This window comes from Aspergillus undulatus (genome assembly GCF_047715775.1).
Source record: "Aspergillus undulatus strain CBS 261.88 unplaced genomic scaffold BDV17scaffold_1, whole genome shotgun sequence".
Classification (NCBI taxonomy): Eukaryota; Fungi; Ascomycota; class Eurotiomycetes; order Eurotiales; family Aspergillaceae; genus Aspergillus; species Aspergillus undulatus.
Window position 1 is genome coordinate 568,388 of NW_027396605.1, and position 24,160 is coordinate 592,547.

Consider the following 24,160-nt stretch of genomic DNA (forward strand, 5'->3'; position numbering starts at 1 on the left):
ATCAAATAAAGAAGACACCAATCTCTCGTCACGCTTCGATGCTCCCATATTTGGGTAATTTTAGCGACGCCTATCTTGAACAAGCTACTCGATCTATGCGGTCCTCTGGCCGCAATGTATAATCCCGCGTGGGATCAAATCACAGATGGTCCCAGGACAGGTACACACGGCACTACCGAGCATGAAATCGCCGGGAATAGCCCTGAAGCCGATACAGCCCATGAACAAGCTACTGTGCCCAGTTAGACTCGCTGGCCTAGCCCGCGATGGACAGCTCGGCTCGGAGACCGGATTCCAGGAATTGCCGAAAATTTTAGAGAGTTTGTCTTGCTCGAGAAGGGAGTGGCCAAGCCTTGCCGGCCGCCACAGAAACACATACGGCCAATAATTCGACAAGAATTTTGGTGACGATATACCTGAAATGACTATCTCAACATATGTGAGCTGAAGTACAACCGGCCTTGCAGAAGGAACACGACGTCTACTACTTCAAAATTGTTGATAATCTCGAACCCGACACTTCCAGGGACTGGAAAGACGGCCAGGTCCCTACACCCGGAGAGGAAGCCATCAACTTTATGGAACAGGGCTTTCTGCGCCGTTTGTGCTTACTCAAATATGCCCTCTTCTGCATAGGCTTGCTGTCGCGGTTGATGGTCCCGTTGCTGGATCAGTCAAACGCCGTCGTCTCGAGGGATGTCAAGCCGCTAAAGCCACCAATCCAGCCAAGGGCAAATCCCCAGCGCAGGATGTTTATTCCATGATTGAGAAGCATGAGGATTTAGGGCTCTCATTTTTCTATGACAAAGTCGACAAAGGAGGTCCCAAGCCAGTTTCGCGTTGTGGTAAGGCGATTTGGTTAAGAAGCCACTCGCCCAAACTACGCTACATGCTAAAGATATTCGAAGAAGGCATGTTCACTGTCGATCATCATAAAACAGGAAATTCAGGCCCTAGGTTCCTCATATTCTGTCGGTGGCCTCTGGTACTCTGGCTCGTGGAAATGCTTTTGGACTCCCTCTCCATTCCGTACCGGACTATCAAAGCCAGCATGAACGACTCCCGGTCCGCAGCTGCCCGTGCTTTCAATGAATGATCCAACATCTGACTGCCAGGTCCCCTTGACGACCTTTGGATGCGGCGCTCACGGTCTTAATCTGCAATATGCCTGCTCAAGTGCAATAGTCCTCGAGCCTGCAGTCAATCATAATACCCTAGTTCACGCTGTTGACCGCCTCCACCGGCTACATCAAAAAAAGAGAAGCAAAAAGTGTGGATTTCGTTCGCGGGCCAAACCATCGATCGGTACCTCAAATTTATCAATTCCAGTAAAGAGACTCCGCAGTCCGCCAACTAGCTCAACAAGAAAGTGGTCGATCTACAGTTCTCTTTTGATAGCATCTCGAAGGGGTTTCACCCGAGTTGTAGATCAGCTAGCGTCTGGCCGGCCCTCCCAAGTGACTCGTGAGCTTCTTACATTGGTCCAAGAAGAAGACTGCTTATTCGATCTGGCGAATTTACTCTGCTACTTACGCGATAACGCGACGATGCAGCGATCCCTCAAAGACAGCTTCTGGTCGATGGTGCAGCGCCATGGCAACGACAACCTCACACACTATATTCGGCAATTCCTCCTCCCCATTCTAGACGGCGAGGTGGATAACATGTCGTCTGAGATGCAAGTTTCGCCCACCGATGAGAATGTGCAGTCGCCTCACGATACCATGCGAACAAGCTTCCAGAACATCTTCTCCATTCCGACTTGACCTAGACAAATCTTCCAAAGCATACATAACGGAAGGTCACCAGAGACCGAGAGCCAACCAGCGTCCGGAGCCTCGCACAAATCTAGTGCTGTTCGCTATTTGTCTGTGTCCGGCGAGACAATATATGGCATCTGAATCAAGTAGATGCCTACACAGCCAGTATACACAGAGCCCGCGAAATTCCTTTCGCCATCCGACCTGATGCAACTCATCAACCCCGGCTACCTACCTGATGTATACCTGTAGTCAGAAAACACACTGCGGATTTGTCAGCCCATGCTGATGGGAGGTAACAGTAAACGGTTACCATAAACGAACATCACAACCCTCAGAATGAAAAGGGGACGAAATTCAATTCGGTTAGCACGTTTCAATACCGAATACTATAATGCTGCTTTGCAGGGTACAGTAGTACTTAGTACCGGGGGGGATCGTACCAGATGAAGGGCGCAAGTTATGCTGAAGGAAAGTAGCCGGTTTCTCGTTCCGCCTTTGCAACCGCGACGCAGTGGAGAACGTTCAAAGTGTGGACAGAGCTCGGAGACTGATGCTTGAAGGCGCTGCAGGTGGGCTTACAAACTTGACCTTGTGTGAGTTGGTGGTGCGTGGGCATGGGGAGAAGGGAATAATAATGCTGAGTTAGTGGCGGGAGGGCTGACTGCATGGTTAAGTTACTAGGTTTTGTAGCGCCTAAAGGTGAGCCGAAGAGTCGAGGAAGAGGGGCTTTAAGTATCGCAAGTTTATCTATCTACGACCTTTTGCTCTGCTCAAGGAGTTAGGGCTCGCCTGTGATGTATGGTGTCGTGTTCCTCCACCATTGCACCAACTTCACTGTAGATATTTCTTGGCCTTTCTCCAGGAACGGAAGATGTTGGGTCGTAGATATTAAGTACTTAGATGTAAAGTCACATGTGATGATGAAGTGTAGGGACTTGACCAAGGAAAGTCAACCAATCCTATATAAGTAGGACATGGTGTAATGGCAAGGAACAAAGGGAATCGGAATAAAAATTAGATTGGGATGGTATCTCGCAATGAAGATCAATGTACAACCACTTTGAGGATATCTTTCCTCATTTACTGCGGGTTGATAGCCCGGTTGTTGTTGCTGTGGGTATACCGGTTGTGGAGGGTAGGTTTATTGCGGCTGGGGCGAGTAGGCTGGTTCCGTTGGCTTGCTCTCTTGCTGCGAGTAGGCCATGGCAGAAGGTGCCTGGTAACCCACAGGGGTTTGGAAGCGAGCGGCCTGAGTGTCCAGCTCTTTGTCATGTTGGACGAGAACACAGCAGGTACAGCAGCAGCTAAGGAGGCAGTCCTTTCCGACGGAGCCCTTGATACCGAATTTCTCGCGCATGTCGCGACGCTTCATCATCAGGAGGACCCAGTGGAGACTGCAGAAGCTGGCGAGAGTGAAAAGGCAGCACTAGTCGTGGATGCGTTATTATACCGAATCGATCAAAATGGAAAGAGAACACTCACGTCACCGTTTACATATGAGCCCTCCTTGAGAGCGGGGTCTTCCATTCGCTCCGACTGCTGGCCATAGATTAAGCACGTACAACAGCAGCTAAGGCAGCCTGGGGACGCGGGTGTCGTTAGCAATGACCCGAGATCAAGCAGAGGGTAAGAACGCACAAGCCTTGAAAGGGCTGCAGCAGCTCCAGACGGAGTTATTCCACTCGTTCGACATCTTGTAATCTTGTATTAGTGTTGATCGGATAATAGCAGACCGTTGTTGAAGCTGAGACAATACGATGCGAGAATCGGGTCTGCAAGAACAAAGGGGGAGGGGGGGCTACCTTTATGAAGAGCGAACGAACAACCTTCAGCCACTGCAGGGTAAGCAATTTGGGGTGATCATCGTCCTGCGCAGACGATGGAGTTGAGACCAGAGCTGACGTCCCAATCGCACTGGATGCTCCCCTTCAAAGCCACCAAAGTCAAGGCTGGGGGGCTGTGACATCAACCCCATCAGCAGTGCAACACGACTCCGCCAACCTCGTTTCGCCCATTGCGGCTGAAAGAACGCGAGGGATGAGCGTCAAAGTTGCTTTTTTTGATGAAGATAGACATTCCGTTTGCTCAGAGAGGAGATAGCCTGGGCGCGTTCGTGCCATGGCTCGTATCCGTGACAACAAGTTCACGGCTACCGGGCCGTAAAGCATCGCAAAATTGTGGGAATGGGGCCGATCCTTTTGACTTGGCGCAGGCCTAAACAACTGCTTGGATAGGGCGCCTGAAATAACGATTCGGGGTGGGACGATGAAGATGGAGGTTTTGAAGTCTTGGAAGTCATCGAGAGGCAAGAGGTTGAAGCGGCGAAGGCGCAAGAAGAGTCCCTTCTTAGTTAGGCGCGTCTCAGCCTTACAATGCATCATTCTTTATCATCTTCTTTCTCCCTCCCACTCCCACTCCCAAGCGCGACCGCTACCTGCTGCTATGCGCAATGCCTATGCCTGTTCCCATGCCCAGGCCGCCCAGATTCCTCGAGCGCCCATGTGAGAGCCGACACCAACTAACATGTCAGTGCATACCGGGTGGTCGAGGTCGTGGATACCCGAACCACGATCTTACGCGACTCGGACGCCCAGCTGATGCTCAACATGTGAGCTGACTGGGAGTCATTGACCTACTTTGTTCTCGACCGAGCTTGAAATACATGAGAGAGTTACATATACTGCCGCTGAACCACCAATAGAAGGCCTGCCCAGGCTTCCGTACTCTTGACGTCAAATTGACCGAACCACTGCGACTTGACAACATTCCAGTGCGATAATCTTCTTCCTGCTTTGCTTATTCACGAGAAGATGCTTTATACCAAGCTTCGCAAGCTCGAAAATGAGGTACGACTGTTGCCATCTACCTAATGGCATCCAAATCAACGTGACTCCAGTTTTTGGAGGCTTCAGATTCCAGGCAAAATCCCGCGAAGAGTATGATTCAATCCCGCCAGAATGGACCGTTTGTCTTTCAACAAAGAAGAATTCAAGCTCTGATGACACCGGCTCGCGCTTGTTTACCGATCCCTCGTTGAACGATGACGTCCTATACGTGTCCTCGATGTCCATGCCGTCCTCGCAAGACTTGAAACCGAGCAGCGCGCCTACGCGATTAGTAGCTATGGTGCTATGGGTGACCTTCTTCTGGTATTTCCAGGAGCCCGACCCTACGGCGATGCAGTCGCCAGAGAATCATAATACAGGTGAAAGCGCTAGATGGCTTTTGAATGTTCAGGGCCGCGGCATGCTGGGTCGAAAGGATCAGATGATTAAACTTGAACGATTGGGTATGCTTGCAACCAAGGATACTTCCGTTGGTCTAAAATCTGGCCTTGAAGGGGAGGTGGAAATGTTCATCACTCAAAAGGCCTTTTGGCAGCTAGATGCGAGGATATATCTCTTCAGTCTTAGCCCGGTGATACCAGATCCTGGGCAGGTGTACCCTCGACCTTCTAGCTCGATGGATTCGCTAGGGGTAGGGTTCCCATTTGGAGCTGGTCCAAACACAAGCGGCACCTTCTTACCACCATACTACCCTCCTCAGTCGCTGCAGTATACTCACACGGGAGACGTTCGCCACCCCGTACGCCCAAAAGCCTACAAACAGGGAGAAGTATTCTATGTGCGATACATCCCGAGCGACGCACAATACCTTACTTTCCGTGTCCCCATCTTGCCAACCACCGCTGCACTCCAGCGCGGACGTGCGCCGAGTGGTCCAAGCGATCTCGGACGAAAGCCAGACCTTTGTCTTGACTCCGACCAAGCAAAGGACTTGAAGTTAATATATGACTGGGTTCAGAAGCGACCAGAGGGTACAGCCCTTCCGCGCAGAAAATCCATCGTCGAGCAGTCAAATTTCCTTGAAGAGCGCATGTGCAGTCAAAACTCTTTTCCCATCCTTGTATGTTGGGGCTCCATATCAACAGGATACTTTGAGCTGTTTTGGGTACGCGAAGACGCGCTTAGCCGTTCGCTAGACGACGCAGACGACTTTGACCGTGGCGTACGATGCTTCATTGGGGATGAAAGATTCCTCGAGCCGAAGCTGTTGAAGAAGTGTATGAGTTCTTTGGCTCATCACTGCTGGTTGTATGACCAGCGAACAAATAATGTGTTGTTTGAATGCAGGGCCGATAATTCTGAGTACGTCCCCCGAAACCTACAATTTCACTGAATGGGATACTAACATTTAGAAGTATCATCTCCGCTCTAGAGTCTATTGGCTTCACCATACTTAAAGAGATACCAGAGGAGCATAACACGATAATGACGATCCATCGGGCGGACTGGGTGGCTCCGATGCTCTGACCTGTACGATAATGAATGCAATCATCCTCGAAATCTAGCTTGAATTACGGAAATCATAAATTGAGGATGGAGCACAGTCACGTCAATGGCCAATTAAGAAGCCGTGAGCATTTATTACTGCTATATACCATGAAGCCCAGAAGTACTCCAGTACAAAGATACCCACGGATCATCCTCACCAATGGTCAATTGTGAACAGTTAGAGATCATTGACATCTAACTAGTAAGGGATAAACACAAGCGAATATAAAGGCCATAATAACCATGGTCGCCGAGCATCAGTTCTCCTCCCCCTCCTCCTCTTCTTCTTCATCCTCCTCTCCCGCTGCATGTCCCAAACAGAATCGGCGAGAAATTCCAGATCTTCCTGGGGGATTTCGATCCTTTTATCTTCACTACGAAGCCTAGGCGGTCTAAGAAACAATTGTTCAAAGCCAATAGTCAGCGGAGCCCCAACGACATCAACTTTCTTGCCCTTGGGAGATTTAGTGATGAGGACCTGTTCCTGGAGGATATATCCACCACGGCCGTGGCCCGTTCCATCGGCGCCCTTATCGTTGTCGGTGATAGAGGTATTACTTCCTATGTCCTCATCATACGCCCACTTATTAATCGTAATCCTCCGCTCATCCGAAGCAATCCACATCGCAAAGACAACCTTCACATTCCCCCCTGCAACTTTCGCCCAGTACTGAAGATCAGAGTGCAGTTTCTGCTTCCGCTTCGTTTCAGAACCAGAATCAGAGTCCGAATCAGAGTACTCAACCTCCAACACCGCACTAGGCCACCCATTCGACGTCGACCGGCCACGTCCAGCTTTCTCAGTAGGATGCCACGACCCATCCGGCTCCTTATCACCCATCTCGTCAAACCGCATCCCAGCACCCGTAGGCCTAACCTCCCACTCCAGCCCTATCGGTCTAAGAGCGCCGTGGAGTAGAGTCCCAAACGTCGCACTCGCACATGCATGCGGAGCAGAGTTGAATAGTCTCACGAGAGCACCGTGAGCGCGGGCCGTCTCGATCGTCGTTATACCAATCTTGGTTTTCGTCGGCGTCGAGGTCGAGGTCTATGGTATCGCATTCGCCTTCATCTCTATTTTCATTCTCGGGTGTGGGTATGCGTGCGAAGTCCCCTGCGTCTCGGAAGTCACGATTGAAGATTTTTCGTGTTACGCCTGTGAAGAGAATGTATTCGCCTGTTTGGTTGATGGGTCCGGGTCGGCGAGAGACTTTTTTGTTCTTATTGTATCCCATTCGCGCTCGAAGGCTTGTGTGAATTGTGACCTGCCGAGGTATGCGTGGCGGTGAGAATTTTCTATGGAGGAGGCCATGGGGCCTAGGAAGCCAGGGGTTCCAGGGTCGTTGGTTGGGATTACTGTTACTGGGTCTGCGGTCATTGTTGATTGATGGTCGTAGCTTAATGATATATGTGCTGGGCAAGAGAGAAGCAGAATGGAAGCGTTCGGAAATATCCATGGTATCTAGCCATCATGCTGGTGTCATATTTAGGTACCAGAGGTTAGCCAATAGGGTTGGGATATTGGTGCCGTGGAAGCCAATGTTTGAAATTCTCGTAGGAACAGCCGGGGCATAGGAAAGAAGTAATAGACGTTCTAACGGTTAGGGCTCGTGTAGACAGCAGTGTATAAGTGCGGTTCTGATGAATGTAAATATTAAGATGATTGGAAAGCTCGGTTAGGTGGTGTTGATTTTCGGGCCGGGGAGGTTGATACTCACATCATTTGGTGCCCGGCCGTCGTTGCTGCATGGGCCGCTGAGAGGGTGGTTGTAGCATGGAGGTGATTGGTAAATTACTGTGGAGGAGTGTTAATAATGAGAAAGTACTGACGGGGGTGCAAGGTCATGGACGGGGAGCTAACAAGCTTGAATGCCTGCAGAATACCCAATAGCACAGGACATCACGATGAAACCGGCCTTGGCACGGCTGATTGGTCTGAAACTTATCCGGAGTCGGCGCAGGGTTGGGTAGACTATTGTCAGAGTCGGCGGCGTCTGTAATCATCGGTATCTCACCACCCAAAGTATGAAGGTCTGATCCATTGAATCTAGCAGCGAAGCTACACTATATACAGAAGAAATAGGGGTAAGCTAACTAACTAAAATAGGAAGTAGAATGATACGATATATGACCGAGTGGACGCTGACTAATAGTAAGTTCGGCGTTGAAGCGGATTCCTAGCGGTCACCAAAGGTCGACAACTATCTTTCCCTGAAGCATAGCATGGTCTCTCAGTCGACATGTCCAGGACAAAACAAAAGGTACGTGCAGTTAGGTACGTACATGGTAGGAAGAAAAGTCAGGACCATGACGGGGCTGAAGCAGCCCACTGTATGTTTTGATCAGCGAATGAGTACTCCCGCGCTGCAGAATCAAGTACGTACTCATGTCATTCGGGACTCCATAGGTCTTCATTGAAGTGGCCTGGCTCACGAGGTTGCTGTTTGCCTGTCCATAGCAGACACAAGAGACGGGGCTGCAAGTGGACTCAGTATGATTATCCTGTCAAATCCTGAGATGGTATCGATAAGCAGGCGCACTTGCAACACGCAAGTGGTGAGATAGAGCGTACATGTTAGCAAGAGTGAAACCTTAGTTCAGTCTCTCCATCTACCATATTTTGCAGAAGAGAACTCACAAAACAGAACAAGCAACGAGCGAGCGCTTCAACTCATCGACAAAGGCATTGCCCCAATCGACAGTAAGCGCAGGGTAACTCGCCTCCAAAGCAGACGGCTTCGCGGCATCGAGATTGTTGAAGCCGCCCCTGAAAGCGACCCAGAAAACTCGCATTGCTTTGAGCAGCACCGACCCACTTGGCTTTTGGACGACTTGGACAACACAGCATTCAGTCAGTGGGTAGCTAGGTAAGGCTAGGGTTTGCGCTGGGAGACGCGAGTCAATAACGACTAGGGCGCCTACTGGTAGTAACTAGAGACAGAGCGGTAGGAGGAAGACAGCCCAGAATGAAACATGCAGCTCTAGCCACTGGCTGACCCGGAATGTTAGGATGCGCAAACAGACACCTCTAGATAGGGAGGGTAACCACTAACCCTAACCCAATCAATACCAAAGCGACAATGAGCCCTGGCATCCCAGCACCATGGTCAAGTCTTGTAGGGAGGTAATGAAGAGGATCAAGACCTACAGATTGCGACACTGGTCTGTGTCAGTATAACCTGCGTTGAATTCGCTGGGCGTGTATACGTATACATACCCAGGCACCAGGCAGATTGTCCGAAACCGGCCAACTATCCGCTATGACAGCCCTCACGATAGGAGCCATATAGCACCAGCCGGTGAAGAAGTGGTTGAGTCCGGTCGCAACTCCTTGTCCCTAATAGCATGTCAGTGTCGGCGCCAGTTCTTAATATAAGAGCATAGCATTGACACGGGACTTACTTTGCCCAAAGCCCCTGGCCACAATAGGGTCATCATGAGGGTGCTCTATGTAGTTTTCTATATGTAACGGCTCTTATTAGTAGACTGTGATAGCTCTATTGTTCAGTTCTGGGGGTCAGGTACGTACTAGGGTAGGGAGAGAGCTTAACGTACGCATTGGCGAAGTGATGCATCGGTAAGTGAACAGCTTAGCTAACTCGGCTACGGCGACGAGGAAGATTGTAGAAGGGATCTCGTCGCAAACTCGTCTGAGGCTCTTCTCTTCCTATTCTGTGGGATTGGAGTTGGAATTGTCAACACTGCTTGCTTCCAAAGCGGCCATGACCTGATCCTCCTGTTGTTCTCGTAAGAAACAAAAAGAGAGGAAGTAGATAGAGAAAGCGAGAAGCCTGGGCGGCTATCAAACCCTGAATGGCGTCTAAGTAGTATAGTGAAGGTAAAAAAAGCAATATTAATGTGATATTGAGCGTGAATCACTGATATATACATTGGATATTGATTGGCCGTTGGTTAGGCTATTTGGACAACAAATGAATTCATTGTTCCAACAAAGACAAGAGTTCTGACCGCTTCTTAGGCCCAAACTTTGTGTATGATAGTGATCCTACTTGTATCTATATCCATAAATCATACACACAGACTAAACCTCGCTCGTCGCTGCCGCCGTAAGGTAGATACTTCAGTATACCGACCTGTGGTTGACAGTTCGGGTTTACGGTGGTAGTCCTTCGAGTCGAAAGGGTTAGATTTCCGTGCTCGTACAAGATACCATGAGGTTTTGGAACCCCTCTTATTCCCACCCGTAAGAACCAGTCGTCAATCCTGATGGCTTGTGTCTATCAAGCCAGACTTTCCGAGGCGGTACTATGGGGTTTGAAAGCAGTTAGGGCTATCAACCCACCCTAAGATCTTGGAGACTCTGAACCTCTCGGTTTTATACTATTGCTTTTCCTGAAGAGGCAACCGAGAGATATTACCGATAGCGGAGAGAACCCTGTCCATTCTTTGCAGGATATTGCATGTCTCTATGTCGGTATGTCCATAGGGTCAAGTAGAAGAAGCTAACATCGCAGCAGACAGGGAAAAGCTGGTCCATCGTCCTGGTATCACCGCCAATGAGCCTAACAAGTAAGACGGTCAACAGCAAGCCATACTCGACAGCTGCTTGCTCGTTCATGCTCAAGAATGGGTGTTCGTAAGGCTAGAGGCATGGTAATGTAAGAGCGGCGTAGGGAAATGCAGAGTCTCCTTTCAACGAGCTTTTGATTAACCCGGCACAACCGTCATTCATTCAATACTTAATCCCTCTTAGGCCATTCTAGGGCAAGGAGTCCGACTTGGAGGTTATCCAGACTCCTCCGCTTCGTTTGCACCTAGAAGGCCAGAGGGACGTGGCGGTTGCCTTTGCACGTCATTAGCGAGGCACCTGAGAGGCCTACCGTTGTTTGATAGTAGGCCTATTACACTGGCACTTCTCTTCCAATGGATAGATATATGCTCACCAAGGGGGAGAACGATGCGTGTTATTAAGCTGTGCTGGTAAGCTGTGCTGGTTGGTGGCAGTGAGTCGAGGCACTGCGGGATCCGCAGCCCGTAGATAATATACTCTAGTCGGTGATCATTCCTGCATGTAGTCTGGAAGGCAAATATGAGAAGCTTGTTAGGCTAGTGGGATGAAGGAAAGAATGGAAAGAACGACCATCAGTCTTGGGGCTTGAAGAGTATCACGTGATGCCAAAGCTCCCCTTACATAAGCTGTTATCGGCCGCAGGCTCTCCGGAACAATAATATTCCCGGGTGGGATCTCTATTCTTTCCAAAAATTCCCCGTTTGCCAATCGTCACAGCGACCACAATTGCTGATTATTGAGATTGTGATCTGAGCAATGGGCAAGCGCGACAAAAAGAAGGTTAGTTGATACGCGCTTCAATTGACTCCAATTCTGTGCTGATGATCTGCTACAGGGTGGCAGAGGTGGTGGCGGCGCCCGCGGCGAGCGTCAGAATTGGCAGGACCAGCCTAGATCGAACGAGCGATTTGAGAATTACTATAACTCGCAGGGATTTATCCCGGAGGAGGAGCGCGAGGTATTTTGGGAAGCTCTCCGAAGGGATCTTCCCAACAGCTTCCGCTTCACCGGCTCGAAAGGGTATGTTCTACATTCGACCTTGATGGTAGACAGCGCTGATGAGCTTGAAGCCATGCGCTTTCCGTACAGGAACGACTGAAGAACTTCTATATTCCCGAGATCACCGCCGTTCAGTATGAGGGCAACAACGTCGAGCCGCCTCGTCCGGTCGAATGGTACCCCGACCGTCTCGCCTGGTCGATGACGACCCCCAAGCAGGTCGTCCGTCGTTTTGCGCCCTTCGCCTCGTTTCAAAAGTTCCTCGTCGCCGAAACGGACGTTGGAAATATCAGTAGACAGGAGGTTGTCAGTATGATTCCGCCGCTTCTCATGGACCTGCGACCTGGTATGACCGTTTTGGACATGTGCGCCGCACCCGGAAGCAAGTCTGCGCAGCTGATGGAGATGGTTCACGCTGGTGAGGAGGATGCTATGCTTCAAGTTTCTAAGCAGGTGAAGGAGGGAACCGTTGGACCTGAGCCCGCTGGACCGGAAGGTCTGGCGGATGATGGCCGAACCACTGGTTTGCTCATTGCGAACGACAGCGACCACAAGCGCGCGCACATGTTGATTCACCAGATGAAGCGCCTTAGCTCGCCGAATCTTATCGTTACAAATCACGACGCGACCATGTACCCTTCCATCAGACTGCCATCTCGCCAGAGTGTTGACGGCAAGCCAACGCCAAACAGGTATCTCAAGTTCGACCGTATTCTGGCAGATGTGCCCTGCACGGGTGATGGAACAGCCAGGAAGAACTACGGTGTCTGGAAAGACTGGACACCTATGAACGCCGTCGGCTTGCACGTTACTCAGGTCCGGATTCTTGTTCGCGCATTGCAGATGCTCAAGGTTGGCGGACGTGTCGTTTATTCCACATGTAGTATGAACCCCATTGAAAACGAGGCTGTTGTTGCGAGTGCGATTGAGCGCTGCGGTGGTCTGGAGAAGGTCAAGATTATCGATTGCAGCAAAGAACTGCCCGGGCTGAAACGAGTTGACGGATTGAAGTCGTGGAAGGTGATGGACCGTGAAGGCCGATTCTGGAACAATTGGAAGGAGATTGAGGAGCAGAGGGCTCAATCTGGAATTGCTGGACTTGGCCGTCTCGCAGAGGGCATGTTCCCACCAACCAGTGACGTGCCGCTTGAGAGGTGTATGCGTATCTATCCTCACCTGCAGGACACTGGCGGCTTTTTCATCACTGTTCTGGAGAAGCAGTCCGAGATCCGCGCCAAGCCAGAGGATTCGTCAAAACAGATCCCCAAGGGCACCGTGGCTGCTCTTACCGAAGAGCTCGACTCTAAGCAGAAGAACGGAGCCGGCGAGCCTCTAGAGAAGATTGAAGCACTCGATGACTTGGTCCCTCATGAGCAGCAGGCTGACTTGGAGAAGGCGAAGAACGCGTCCGTCGCCGAAGCCACTCATCAGCTTCCTTACTCTGCTACAAACCAAATTTCTGCCAAGAGAGACGCGGATACCCTGGAAGACGGACTGCCTCTCAAGCGAACCAAGCTCGATGACGGGTCCGAAGTCGTGATCGGAGACCGTCCGGTCCACCAGCCTCCACCTGCACAGGAACCGGTCACAGAGATATCTGATGCTACTCCCACTCCTGCCACAGAGACTCCTCAGGCTTCAGCCCCCGAAGCTCAGGCAAAGCCTCCGAAGCGCAAGCCTGGCCAGCCCATCGAGGAACCCTACAGGTATCTCGACCCCAAGCACGAAGAGCTGCAGCCGATTTTCGACTTCTTCGAGATTTCAGACCGCTTCCCCCGGGATCGATTCATGGTCCGCAATGCCGACGCAACCATGACAAGAACCGTTTACTACACCAGCGCTCTCGCCCGCGATATCCTCGTCGCCAACCAGGGCCAGGGTATCAAATTTGTGCACTGCGGTGTCAAGATGTTCGTCAAGCAGGACGCCCAGCGTCTCGATGTTTGCCGGTGGCGCATTCAGACAGATGGTCTACGACTGGTTGAGCCCTGGCTCGGACCTGCTCGGGCGGTCAACCTGAACCAGAAGGAGACCTTCCGGAAGCTCCTCGTAGAGATGTTCCCCAAGGTCGATGACGGCGGTTGGCAGAACCTGGGCGAGATAGGTGAGCGCGTCAGGGATATTCCTATGGGATGCAGTATCATCTACATTAACCCGACAGAAGAAGATAAATTCAGGTATGTCAACCCAAGCATTATTTCCTCATCAATTTAGAACGCATCACTAACGTACACAGCGAGCGGATGGTCCTTCCCCTCTGGCGCTCTCTGCACTCCATCAACCTCATGCTTCCCAAGGAAGACCGCCGCGCCTTACTCCTCCGAATCTTCAATGACAGCACACCCGTAGTCAACACGACGCACAAGCGCACGCAGGCGGCAGCACTGGCTCCGTCGGCTGTGGAAGCCCTCGCGGCAGAGGAAGAAGCTATCAAGGAGGAAAACGCCGTGATCGGGCAGGACGAGCAGGACCACATGGAGACGAGGGAAACATATACGCAGGCTAATGAGGAAGAGGATAGATTCAACACGACTGTATAATTTATATTTAGGTTTAGCATTAACCGAATAAAAGCTTACGATTTCTTTCAACTTCACTCCCGAACGTCATTGTGGACTGCACTAGAAGAGCGAGGTCAGGCACGTATTCGGATGGAACGACCTGAATCCACCATCCCGAGGTCGCCGGTCGTTCCTGCCAAATTCAACTCTCATCGACTGCGGGTCGCGCCTTCCTTAATTGTTCCCCATGCAATTGAGCCTCGTAGGGAAGGCAAGAAGGTGGAGACCATCGCTACTTCCACGTCTCGGATTGACTGTCAACTTGAGCCAGGAAAGTTCGGAGATGAGCTCCGGACAGCTTGCACGTATGATGCGTGCAGACTGCAGCTTGCGGTACGAGACAGCCAACCGGATAAATGTGAAGAGGCCTGGAATGCATGCGGAAAAATTTCCCCGCGATAGACTGACTGTCCCTCGTCCCACTTCATCTACTCAACCTTGGCCATGCCATCATGGCGAGTCCTTGGACCGGAGTAAGTGCTTCCTTCGGCTATTGCATAGCAGGGTACTGGATCTATTACTAGCCTTGCATGACTGGGGCCCAGACCAGCTCAATGCAAGTGCATCTCGGCCTGCCCGCACGCAATTTACCCATCATGAGATGAGAGGCGGGGTCACTATGTAAGGGATAAATATGCCCGTTGGGTACTCCCCGACAAGCATTTCCTGAATACCAGCTGGACTTCTACTGTGAAGGTCAATCGACATGAAACTGGTCTCATTATTCACCGCTGCCATATTGGCAGCTCACGCAGCTGGCGCTTCCCTTACGCATAAGCTCAATGGCTTCACAATTATGGAGCATCCAGACCCTGAGAAGCGTGCTCTGCTACAGGACATTGTACGTTTCGTGTTTCAGTCAGGCAGTGGCGTAGTACTGATAGTATACTAGGTTACGTGGGATGAGAAGTCCCTCTTCATTAATGGAGAGAGGATCATGATCTTTGCTGCTGAGTTTCATCCGTGGAGGTATGTAAACATTCAAGCCTTATCCGACTGACAAGGTACTGACCTCAACAGACTCCCAGTGCCATCCCTTTGGAAGGATATTCTCCACAAAGTTCGAGCAGCCGGCTTTAATACCATCTCGTTCTATGCTGACTGGAACCTCCTCGAAGGAAAACCAGGGGAGTACAGAGCCGAGGGCAGCTTTGCGTGGGAGCCGTTCTTTGACGCCGCCGCCGAGCTGGGCATCTACCTGATTGCTCGGCCGGGTCCCTATATCAACGCGGAGACATCAGGCGGCGGGTTTCCGGGGTGGCTGCAGAGGGTTAATGGGACGCTTCGAACGGATGATCAGGCTTACTTAGATGCTACAGAGAAGTGAGTGCATTCTCTTTCCTCCTCAAAGTTACATGGTCTTTGTGCTCACGTCCTGGCAGCTATGTGGCAAACATTGGCGCGGTTATTGCCAAATATCAAATTACCAATGGTGGACCGGTCATTCTCTATCAGCCTGATAATGAGTACAGTGGAGGTTGTTGTGGAGCAGAATTCCCTAACCCTGATTACTTCCAATATGTCATCGACCAGGCTCGCAGGGCAGGCATCGTTGTGCCAACAATCAACAACGATGCTTGGCCGGGTGGCCACAACGCTCCTGGAACCGGAAAGGGTGAGGTCGATATCTATGGACATGATAACTATCCGTGAGTCTATCCAATTCGTTATGGATTGATGCTAATGATTGTTAGGATTGGGTTTGATTGCGTATGGGACCCATCAACACTTACATTCAGAAGCTAACGAAGACAGACTAACCCTGATGTATGGCCGGAGGGCAATTTACAAACTGATTATCGCAACTTACATCTTGAAATAAGCCCATTGACGCCGTACACTCTCGTCGAGGTAAGCTCACTCTTCTGGGAGTATTGACCTGGACTAACGAGGTTAGTACCAAACCGGCGCGTTTGATCCATGGGGAGGGCCTGGCTTCGAGAAATGTGCTGCCCTTACCGGCCACGAGTTTGAGAGAGTATTCTATAAGAACACCTTCAGCTTTGGCGTCGGGATTTTGGGACTCTATATGGTACGTTTCCAGAACTAAATGACTGGCTTAACTGACGATTAGACCTTTGGCGGAACCAACTGGGGCAACCTGGGCCATCCGGGAGGATATACATCTTATGACTATGGCTCACCCATTGCTGAGACCCGGGAGATTACTCGGGAAAAGTACAGCGAACTGAAGTTGATCGCAAACTTTGTCCGATCGTCCCCGGGATATCTCGAAGCCACCCCGGGTAATTTGACAAACACTACCTACACGAATACCGCGGACCTCACAGTGACACCGCTGCTTGGAAATGATACTGGTTCATTCTTTGTGCTCCGCCACTCTGACTATAGCAGTCAGGAGTCTACCCCCTATAAGCTCAGGCTCCCAACCAGTGCTGGAAACCTGACAGTCCCCCAGCTCGGAGGGTCATTGGTGCTCAACGGTCGTGATTCAAAGATTCATCTTGTTGACTATGACGTTGCGGGAACCAAGATCCTCTATTCGACTGCAGAAGTCTTCACATGGAAGAAATTCCATGACAGAAAGGTTCTTGTGCTGTATGGTGGCCCTGGCGAGCATCATGAATTGGCCGTCTCATCCAAAGGCAATGTAAAGACTCTCGAGGGGTCCAAGTCCGGCATTTCCTCTAAGCGAGCCCGCGATGCGGTGGTGGTTGCTTGGGATGTCGAACCGACCCGGCGCATCATTCAGATCGGTGACCTAAAGATACTGCTGCTCGGTATGTTTCTTCGAAATCATTGACGATCACAACTAACAAAGTAGACCGGAATTCTGCGTACAACTATTGGGTGCCGCAGCTTGGTAAAGAGACCAGTATCCCCTATAGCACGGAGGAAGCAGTGGCTGCGTCTATCATCGTCAAAGCCGGATACCTCGTCCGCACTGCTTTCGTCAAAGGCCATGATTTGCATCTGACTGCCGACTTTAATGCCACCACGCCGGTTGAGATAATCGGAGCACCAGAGAGCGCCACAAGACTCTTCATCAATGGCAGAAAAGCGAGGCATAGCGTCGATCGGAACGGTATATGGAAAACAGAAGTCGAATACTCGCCACCGGAGATTGTACTCCCCAGCCTGGAGGATCTCGACTGGAAATACCTCGACACCCTGCCAGAAGCACAACCCGACTTTGACGACTCCGCCTGGCCAGACGCCGACCTCCCGACCAAGAACACTGCTCAACCTCTCAAGACTCCGACATCCCTCTACGCAGGCGATTACGGCTTCCACGCAGGCTATCTCTTCTTCCGCGGGCACTTCACCGCGAATGGCGAGGAGAGCGACTTCTTCATCCAGACCAAAGGCGGCTCGGCCTTTGGCTCCTCTGTCTGGCTGGACGACACGTACCTCGGGTCCTGGACGGGCGACAACGCCTATGGAGACAACAATTCAACATATACCCTTCCCTCCCTCGAGTCAGGCAAAGACTACGTCTTCACAGTTGTGATTGACAACATGGGTCTAGACGGGAACTGGGTCATCGGCGAGGAAGCATTGAAAGGACCGCGGGGAATCCTTAACTATCGACTCTCGGGCCATGATGCTGCCGATGTTTCCTGGAAGATCACCGGCAACTTTGGCGGAGAAGATTATGTAGACAAGGCGCGAGGCCCGTTGAATGAGGGCGGACTATACGCTGAACGTCACGGCTTCCATCAGCCGCATCCTCCTACCAACTCCAAGGAATGGACAGCATCATCACCGCTCGATGGACTGTCAAGCCCGGGAATAGGATTCTACTCTGCATCTTTTGACCTAGACATCGAGTCAGGGTGGGACGTGCCGATCTACTTCAACTTCGCAAACACCACGACTCCCGCGCCGGCATATAGAGCGCAACTGTACGTGAACGGGTGGCAGTACGGTAAGTACGTAAATACCATCGGTCCGCAGACGAGGTTTCCCGTACCAGAGGGGATCCTCAATTACCGAGGAACGAACTGGGTTGCAGTCACGCTGTGGGCGCAAGAAAGCGAGGGCGCGAAATTGGAGGGTTTCGAATTGAGTCACGGACAGCCGGTGCGGACGGCGCTGGACGTTGAGTTGGCAGAGCAGCCGCGGTATCGGGAAAGGAAAGGTGTCTATTAGCTGTCATATTTTATTTTAGCTTAGCTAGCTAGTTAGCTTGAATGCGCTGTTCCTGGTTGGCGAGACAAGTCACGACTGGAGAAGCCGATCGAGGCGGGATTGTCCAGCGCAAGGTCCATCCATCCTGCTCCGTAGCCCAGCCACCGAATAAACCAGCACCACCGCTTAAAACCACCTCACCTCACGCCCCAAGCCATCTTGCCTCCATCTCACTGCCTCATGATTGATTTTTCTTCCCAAAAGCATACGAAAGCCATGTCTCGATCGCAAACCGCATCTCGAAAACAAACGAAACCCTAACTGATCTAATCAATAACCTTATCGATCGACCCGAAGAATGCCACCACCCATCCCTCAGTCCCAGTTCCACCGCGACCATTCCTCCTCCTCGTCCTCCTCCTACATCAACCTAAACACCCTTCTCAAACGGTCCCCGGTCCCCGACTCCGACTCCGACACCCCGCACAAAATAACCGGCACGGGAAACACAATCTCCATCCCCTCAACGTACGGCCGCACCCAGCACGCCGCAAACGCCGGCGTCATCGTGGGCGCAACCCTCGGCGCCGTCGCCGGTTTCTTGCTCCTTCTATACCTACTTTACCTAACGCTCACATCAGGGCGTCGATTCAGTGCGAGCACGATCGCGGGCACGGAGACAGGCACGACGCCGAGTGAGATTGTGGATGTGGGGTTTCGGAATAGACCGCCGCGGGGACCGATGGGGTCGAGAAGGGGGAGGGGGAGTCATATTGTTGTTGAGGAGAGTCTGACGAGTCGGAGTCGGAGTGATGGGGGTGGTGTTGTGGAGGTTATTGAGGAGGAGAGTGGGGTGGATATGCCCCCCTCTAGTCGGAGTTCGTCGAGGACGCGGAGTGATCGGTATCGGCGAAGAGGGCCGAGTCGGTCGAGGAGTGGGGTGCGCGGGGTTGATCCGATGGCTTATGGGGGTGGAAGTGAGTTTAGTGGGAGGTCTTGAGGGTGGTTCTTTTCCTTTCTGACCTCTTGGAGGTATGGTTGGGCACTGATAAGGAGGAGGTTTATGTCTTTGATTCAAGATCGTTATGATTATATGTTCTGCTATGATATGATACCAGTATGGTTATTAATGATAATGAGATGGATTTAACTTAACTGAAGGGCAGATAGGTAATAATAGAATGCAAGGATATCAATATTAGTTACTCAATGACTTGTCGACTTGACTGTACGAATCCCAGGAACCCATGAATCAACCCAGTATAGCACGCAAGCGAAACCCCAAGTCCTGCGCCAGAGCCAAACAAACAAAAGAGAAGACGAACGTCGAAGAGAAAGAAGAGAAAAGACACTCAAGAAACCCAAACGAGCGAGCAAGTGAGCGCGCAGACTCAGCCCAAGCTAGTACCAACCGAGCCAGGCATTCCCATAATGCGATGCAACGGATGCGCAGCGACCGTTCCGTCTTATACCATCCCATCTCGGGCACACCAACATAATCCCAGCGAGACCATTCATCTTTCCATCTTCATACCCAATCCTTTCTTTCCTCCCCTGGCTTAAAAAAGAATATCCAAACAACAACAACAAGCCAAACCAGCTAGTAAACCCGCACAGATACCACCTCCACCACCACCGCCCCTCTGTTCCTCAGGATAATACCCTTGCTGCGGCGGGTATCCGTTCTGCGGGTAGTACATCGGCTGCTGGCCACCGGGGTACCCTTGGGGCGGGTATCCCTGCGGCGGGTATCCTTGGCCGTAGGGGCCTTGGGGCGGGGGAGACTGCGCGTAGTAGTCGTGGCCTGCGCCGGGGGGAGGGGATTGCGCGTAGGGGTCGTGGACGGGGGCTGGGTAGGAGGGGGGTGGACCGTCCTGTCAGAATGTCAGTTGGGTGCGGGTGATAGGGAGGGTAGGAGGGGGAAGCGGGCGTACGGGTTTGTTGTAGGACATTTTGGTTGTGGAGGTGTGCTTAATGAGAGATGAGCGAGGAGAAGGTTAGGAAATTGTTGGGAGCGCAGGAGGCGAAGATTAGACGCGGAGGATCGTCGGAATCAGCGGAGAGCGCGGAGGCGGAGTAGCTGAGATGTGTTCTATCAAAACCACAGTAACTAAAGCGAGAGATCGTATGTTTAGTATGGACAGACAGTTGAAAGACAGAAAGAGGGGTAGATGGGATGAGAAGATGTAGTGGAAGAAGAGAGAAGGAGCCGGAGGACGGCGCTTAAGGAAGAAGAGGAAGACTAAGAATCTTGAGTTTTCCGACTTGGCGCCACGGTTCGCTTCAGGCAACGCTATTCACTTTAAAGAATTGCCAACGGCTACAGTTAATATTTGTACAATTCTGCTGGGTCGTATTGTCGCATGATTGGAGATACGAGCACGGCGCTTACGAGTCAGACAGAAGAGGAGTGGCTGTTGTCCCGTCCAGATGCTTCTAGTTGTCTGCACAGCCACTGCAGCGGTGCCATCTTCACTAGTCACATGGGGCTGCGGAACATCGGCTTCGGCAACGAATATCGATCAATCAATGTTCATTGTCTGGGCATTCGCTTCTTGCATGCTTTCCAACTCAGGTCAATACGTACAATCGCTCAAATCCTGATTGCTGCGCGCTTTCGAGTGCAGGGGTGCTAATTATAATCGAGGAATATATAACAAGAAACCAATGCGGGGAAGCATGATCGTAACAAAAAATGCTGGAAGAATGGGGACAGAGATGGGAGAATCAGGGTAGGATGATGATAAGAAAGAAAAACGTAGAAATGCTATGCTTTTGGCTCCACAGGTATCAGTGGGTATCAGTGAGTATCCGCTGAAACTGACAGGTGTCAAGTGCAACGCTTATGCAAGTTCTATCGGCAGTGGGCAGATGAAAATTTAGGCCTTCTCTTCAAGGGTCGCCTTCTGGAGGTCTTCGGTCACCTCGGCAGTCTCCTTCTCAGTCTTACCGTTGGTCTCGGTGGCCGCGCTGTCTTCTGCGTCGAGGCGGGCAATCTCCTCCTTAGCTTTGTTGATGTTCTAAAGTAACTGTTAGCATCAATCATACGTAAATCAAAGAACAAAGCTCACCTCTTCAGTCTTGCTGGCCTGGTCCTTCTTCCATTCGGTGATCTTGGCCGCAAGCTTCTCAACCACGGCGGGAACATCGGACTGGTTCATGGGAGGGTCGATCTTGATCTTGGCAAAGTCCTCGATGATACCGACGTTCATGTTAAACTTGGCCTCGGCAGGGGTAGAGGGCGCAGGGCTGCCGTTGGCGCCGCCCTTCTTACCCTTCTTGCCCTTCTTTCCACCGGTACCGACAAAGTAGTCGTCCTCATCCTTCTTCAAGACCTTCATGCCCTTGATGCCGGAGTCTTCAACGGTACGACCAACTTCAGCACGGAAACCGGGGCCCTCCTCCTTCTTGTCGCTGAGGCCGAGAGCAGCGAAGTCGTAGGATGGGTTGAAGTGGCGGATAAGACCCTGCGCAACGAGGATATCGTCGGTGTAGGCCGGGCGAGAAGCTTCTTCCAGCTTCTTGTCGGCAACCTTTCTCTTCTTCTCGCGCTCGAAGGCCTCGCGCTGGGCCTTTTGCTTCTCGCGGCGGATTCTCCAGGCCTCATCCTCGTACTCCTTGTACGCCTTGCGAGCTTTGTAGTAGTTGTCCTTGACCTCACGGATGGCAGCCCATTTGGTCTGCTGCTCGCCGTGAAGCTTGGTGCGCTCGTCACGCAGAGCGTTCAGGTTCTTGAAGGCACTGTCCTGCTCCGCCTTGATACCATCAAGCTCCTTCTGAATTTCCGTGTACTTGTCGCTCAGGGCCTTTTGTTCGGGGTTGTCGAGGGTCTTTTTGAGCGTAGCAATCTGGGTCTTGAGGTCGTTGATGACTTTCTGGGCGTCGTCGAGGCTGGCAAAGTTCTTGCGCTGCTTGCGCAGGCTAGAGATGTCGGCCAGGATCTTCTTCTCGTCCACCAGGCGCAGGGTACCAGAGTCGACCTGCTTTTCGAGGCGGGAAATTTCACGATCAAGTTCGTCGACGTTCTTGAAGGACATCCGAGTGCGGGAGTTGTTCTGCTCGGCAATGCGAGCCTTGAGAGTCGCATCGATAGCGTTGATTTTCTCCTGGGTGCTGGTTCTCGTGGCCTTGAACCCCTGCTGCTTTTGACGGATGGAGGAAAGTTCGGCACGGAGCTCTTGTTGTCTCTTTGCGGCGGGAGAGTCCTGGTTGTTGGGCTTGGCGGTTTCAATCTTGGCCTTGACTTGGTTCTGTAGAGGTCAGTATCGACGCAGGAAACGCAATTGAGAGCAACCATAGTCTCCACGTGACAGCCAATTGACTGTACAATAATGTACGAGGGGCAGCCTTACCAATTTCTCCTGAACAGCGGCGTGCTCCTTCTCGGCCTGGGCGAGGCTGGCCTTGAAAGCGTCCTCGTCGGGCCTCGTGGGCTTCACCTTGGGCTCGGAGGCCACCTCGGACTTGACAGCAGCGGCCATGATTAAGCGGGGAAAGACGACGGAGGAGAGAGCGGACTCGAGGGAATTGAGGAATTGAAGGGTAAAGGGTCCCCTGGAAAAATTCCCAAAAGCAGGGAAAAATCAAGCGAAAGAAAGAAATATATAGAAAGGAGAAAAGAGAGAACGGGGGAGAGAGAGTGAAGGTAGTGAGAGAGGAGGAGAGTCGGTCGGAACAATCTTTCTGGCCTTTTGCTTTTGCGTTCTGGCGCATTCTTTTCTTTTCATTGGCGGCGCTTACCGTACGCGCTCTTAGCGCCGCCCGTCCGGATTTTTCGACCTTCAGCCTTCACCTCTTTGACCTTCCACGCCGGCCTCACTTCACTTTCACTCGACACTCGCCCTTCTATCATATTTACTCGTCTTCGTCCCGCGACCATGGATGAGGAATACAACTACTCCGTCGACGACGCCGACCGCGAGACAATCCGCGTCTGGCGCACATGGCGAACGGTCTTTGAAATGCTGCAGGACCGCGTACGTTCTTCAAAAGTCGCACTTCCCGTCAACTAACAAGTCAACTAATTTTTCCGGTCGCTAGGGATACGAGGTAACGGAAGAGGAGGTCAAGATCGAGCTGGAAGAATTCAAAAGCAAATACGTCGACGAGAAAGGATATCCCGCGTACGCTGCACCTTGCCACTCACAATGAAACGATCAAACCTCTAACAAAACTCTCTCATGAACAGCCGCGAAAAACTCAAAATTCAAGCCCGCCCTACCGAAGCAATGAAAGAAAAATACACGCCCCTCAAATCCGCCTCAAACCCCGACCCCCAGCCAGACTGCGGCACAATCTACATCGAGTTCTGCCCGGACGACAGCGGCATCGGCGCAAAGCAAGTCCGCACCTTTAACCATACCGTCGACGAGGGAAACTTCCACACGGGAATATTCATCACCAAGACGCCCATCTCGCCCAGCGCTGTCCGCATGCTCGCCGGTATTCCGGGCCGCATCTGCGAGCATTTCCAGGAGCAGGATCTGCTGGTGAATATTACGAGGCATGAGCTTGTTCCCAAACATGTGCTGCTTAGTCCTGAGGAGAAGAGTCGACTGCTGCAGAGGTATCGGTTGAAGGAATCGCAGTTGCCGCGGATTCAGGTGTCGGATCCGGTTGCGAGATATTTGGGGTTGAGACGTGGTCAGGTGGTTAAGATTATTCGGCGGAGTGAGACTGCCGGGCGGTATGCCAGTTATCGGTGGGTTATCTGATTGGTTATCGCTGGTGTCGCATTTCGAAGCAGGCGAGTTCCAGTTCGGAGTCGGTCGATCTCTGCGCGTTTCGGTTCCTCGCGGGTCCGGTGGCGCGGCCACCAGGACGCCCAGGAATCCCGCAGTCACAGCCTTTGGAAATCGCGCGGGTCAAGTCTCGAGGAAA

The 24,160-nt window shown here is 51.7% G+C and overlaps 12 protein-coding genes across 12 annotated transcripts; 5 read left to right on the forward strand and 7 right to left on the reverse strand.

The window, feature by feature from the left end:
- Positions 1-2,904: 2,904 nt before the first annotated feature.
- On the reverse strand, positions 2,905-3,456 carry BDV17DRAFT_286001 (PLAC8 family protein; the record flags this gene model as incomplete). The annotated part of the gene is made up of 3 exons (XM_073760816.1): positions 2,905-3,189; positions 3,246-3,343; positions 3,402-3,456. The coding sequence occupies 3 exons, from the start codon at positions 3,454-3,456 to the stop codon at positions 2,905-2,907; spliced, it is 438 nt and encodes a 145-aa protein (XP_073621111.1).
- A 1,148-nt stretch (positions 3,457-4,604) lies between these two features.
- BDV17DRAFT_296990 (acyl-CoA N-acyltransferase) lies at positions 4,605-6,076 on the forward strand (the record flags this gene model as incomplete). Its single annotated transcript, XM_073763414.1, has 2 exons — positions 4,605-5,911; positions 5,965-6,076. 2 exons carry the CDS (start codon positions 4,605-4,607, stop codon positions 6,074-6,076), a joined length of 1,419 nt encoding a protein of 472 aa, XP_073621112.1.
- A 76-nt stretch (positions 6,077-6,152) lies between these two features.
- On the reverse strand, positions 6,153-7,379 carry BDV17DRAFT_248831 (uncharacterized protein). The gene has a single exon (XM_073756142.1). The coding sequence runs from the start codon at positions 6,951-6,953 to the stop codon at positions 6,297-6,299; it is 657 nt and encodes a 218-aa protein (XP_073621113.1). The 5' UTR covers positions 6,954-7,379; the 3' UTR covers positions 6,153-6,296.
- An 18-nt stretch (positions 7,380-7,397) lies between these two features.
- On the reverse strand, positions 7,398-8,086 carry BDV17DRAFT_248832 (uncharacterized protein). Its single transcript, XM_073756143.1, has 3 exons — positions 7,959-8,086; positions 7,816-7,892; positions 7,398-7,735 (listed from the first exon to the last, which is right to left on the reverse strand). The coding sequence occupies exons 1-3, from the start codon at positions 7,996-7,998 to the stop codon at positions 7,598-7,600; spliced, it is 255 nt and encodes an 84-aa protein (XP_073621114.1). The 5' UTR covers positions 7,999-8,086; the 3' UTR covers positions 7,398-7,597.
- A 1,155-nt stretch (positions 8,087-9,241) lies between these two features.
- Positions 9,242-9,532, reverse strand: BDV17DRAFT_286004 (uncharacterized protein; the record flags this gene model as incomplete). Its single annotated transcript, XM_073760817.1, has 3 exons — positions 9,242-9,256; positions 9,315-9,434; positions 9,500-9,532. 3 exons carry the CDS (start codon positions 9,530-9,532, stop codon positions 9,242-9,244), a joined length of 168 nt encoding a protein of 55 aa, XP_073621115.1.
- Positions 9,533-10,275: 743 nt separating this feature from the next.
- On the reverse strand, positions 10,276-11,147 carry BDV17DRAFT_248834 (uncharacterized protein). Its single transcript, XM_073756144.1, has one exon. The coding sequence runs from the start codon at positions 10,674-10,676 to the stop codon at positions 10,473-10,475; it is 204 nt and encodes a 67-aa protein (XP_073621116.1). The 5' UTR covers positions 10,677-11,147; the 3' UTR covers positions 10,276-10,472.
- A 209-nt stretch (positions 11,148-11,356) lies between these two features.
- Positions 11,357-14,184, forward strand: BDV17DRAFT_248835 (tRNA (cytosine-C5-)-methyltransferase). The gene is made up of 4 exons (XM_073756145.1): positions 11,357-11,408; positions 11,464-11,648; positions 11,699-13,804; positions 13,864-14,184. The coding sequence occupies exons 1-4, from the start codon at positions 11,385-11,387 to the stop codon at positions 14,165-14,167; spliced, it is 2,619 nt and encodes an 872-aa protein (XP_073621117.1). The 5' UTR covers positions 11,357-11,384; the 3' UTR covers positions 14,168-14,184.
- Positions 14,185-14,493: 309 nt separating this feature from the next.
- BDV17DRAFT_248836 (glycoside hydrolase family 35 protein) lies at positions 14,494-18,349 on the forward strand. The gene is made up of 9 exons (XM_073756146.1): positions 14,494-15,029; positions 15,081-15,157; positions 15,209-15,511; positions 15,571-15,837; positions 15,883-15,898; positions 15,944-16,039; positions 16,086-16,220; positions 16,263-16,929; positions 16,974-18,349. The coding sequence occupies exons 1-9, from the start codon at positions 14,895-14,897 to the stop codon at positions 18,299-18,301; spliced, it is 3,024 nt and encodes a 1,007-aa protein (XP_073621118.1). The 5' UTR covers positions 14,494-14,894; the 3' UTR covers positions 18,302-18,349.
- A 69-nt stretch (positions 18,350-18,418) lies between these two features.
- Positions 18,419-19,480, forward strand: BDV17DRAFT_4358 (uncharacterized protein). Its single transcript, XM_073764524.1, has one exon. The coding sequence runs from the start codon at positions 18,639-18,641 to the stop codon at positions 19,278-19,280; it is 642 nt and encodes a 213-aa protein (XP_073621119.1). The 5' UTR covers positions 18,419-18,638; the 3' UTR covers positions 19,281-19,480.
- Positions 19,481-19,839: 359 nt separating this feature from the next.
- On the reverse strand, positions 19,840-20,232 carry BDV17DRAFT_286008 (uncharacterized protein; the record flags this gene model as incomplete). Its single annotated transcript, XM_073760818.1, has 2 exons — positions 19,840-20,154; positions 20,215-20,232. The coding sequence occupies 2 exons, from the start codon at positions 20,230-20,232 to the stop codon at positions 19,840-19,842; spliced, it is 333 nt and encodes a 110-aa protein (XP_073621120.1).
- An 805-nt stretch (positions 20,233-21,037) lies between these two features.
- On the reverse strand, positions 21,038-22,882 carry bfr1 (putative nuclear segregation protein (Bfr1)). Its single transcript, XM_073764523.1, has 3 exons — positions 22,633-22,882; positions 21,352-22,530; positions 21,038-21,300 (listed from the first exon to the last, which is right to left on the reverse strand). The coding sequence occupies exons 1-3, from the start codon at positions 22,759-22,761 to the stop codon at positions 21,160-21,162; spliced, it is 1,449 nt and encodes a 482-aa protein (XP_073621121.1). The 5' UTR covers positions 22,762-22,882; the 3' UTR covers positions 21,038-21,159.
- Positions 22,883-22,962: 80 nt separating this feature from the next.
- On the forward strand, positions 22,963-24,123 carry BDV17DRAFT_4319 (DNA-directed RNA polymerase core subunit RPB5). The gene is made up of 3 exons (XM_073764522.1): positions 22,963-23,256; positions 23,321-23,403; positions 23,469-24,123. Exons 1-3 carry the CDS (start codon positions 23,158-23,160, stop codon positions 23,992-23,994), a joined length of 708 nt encoding a protein of 235 aa, XP_073621122.1. The 5' UTR covers positions 22,963-23,157; the 3' UTR covers positions 23,995-24,123.
- Positions 24,124-24,160: the final 37 nt, after the last annotated feature.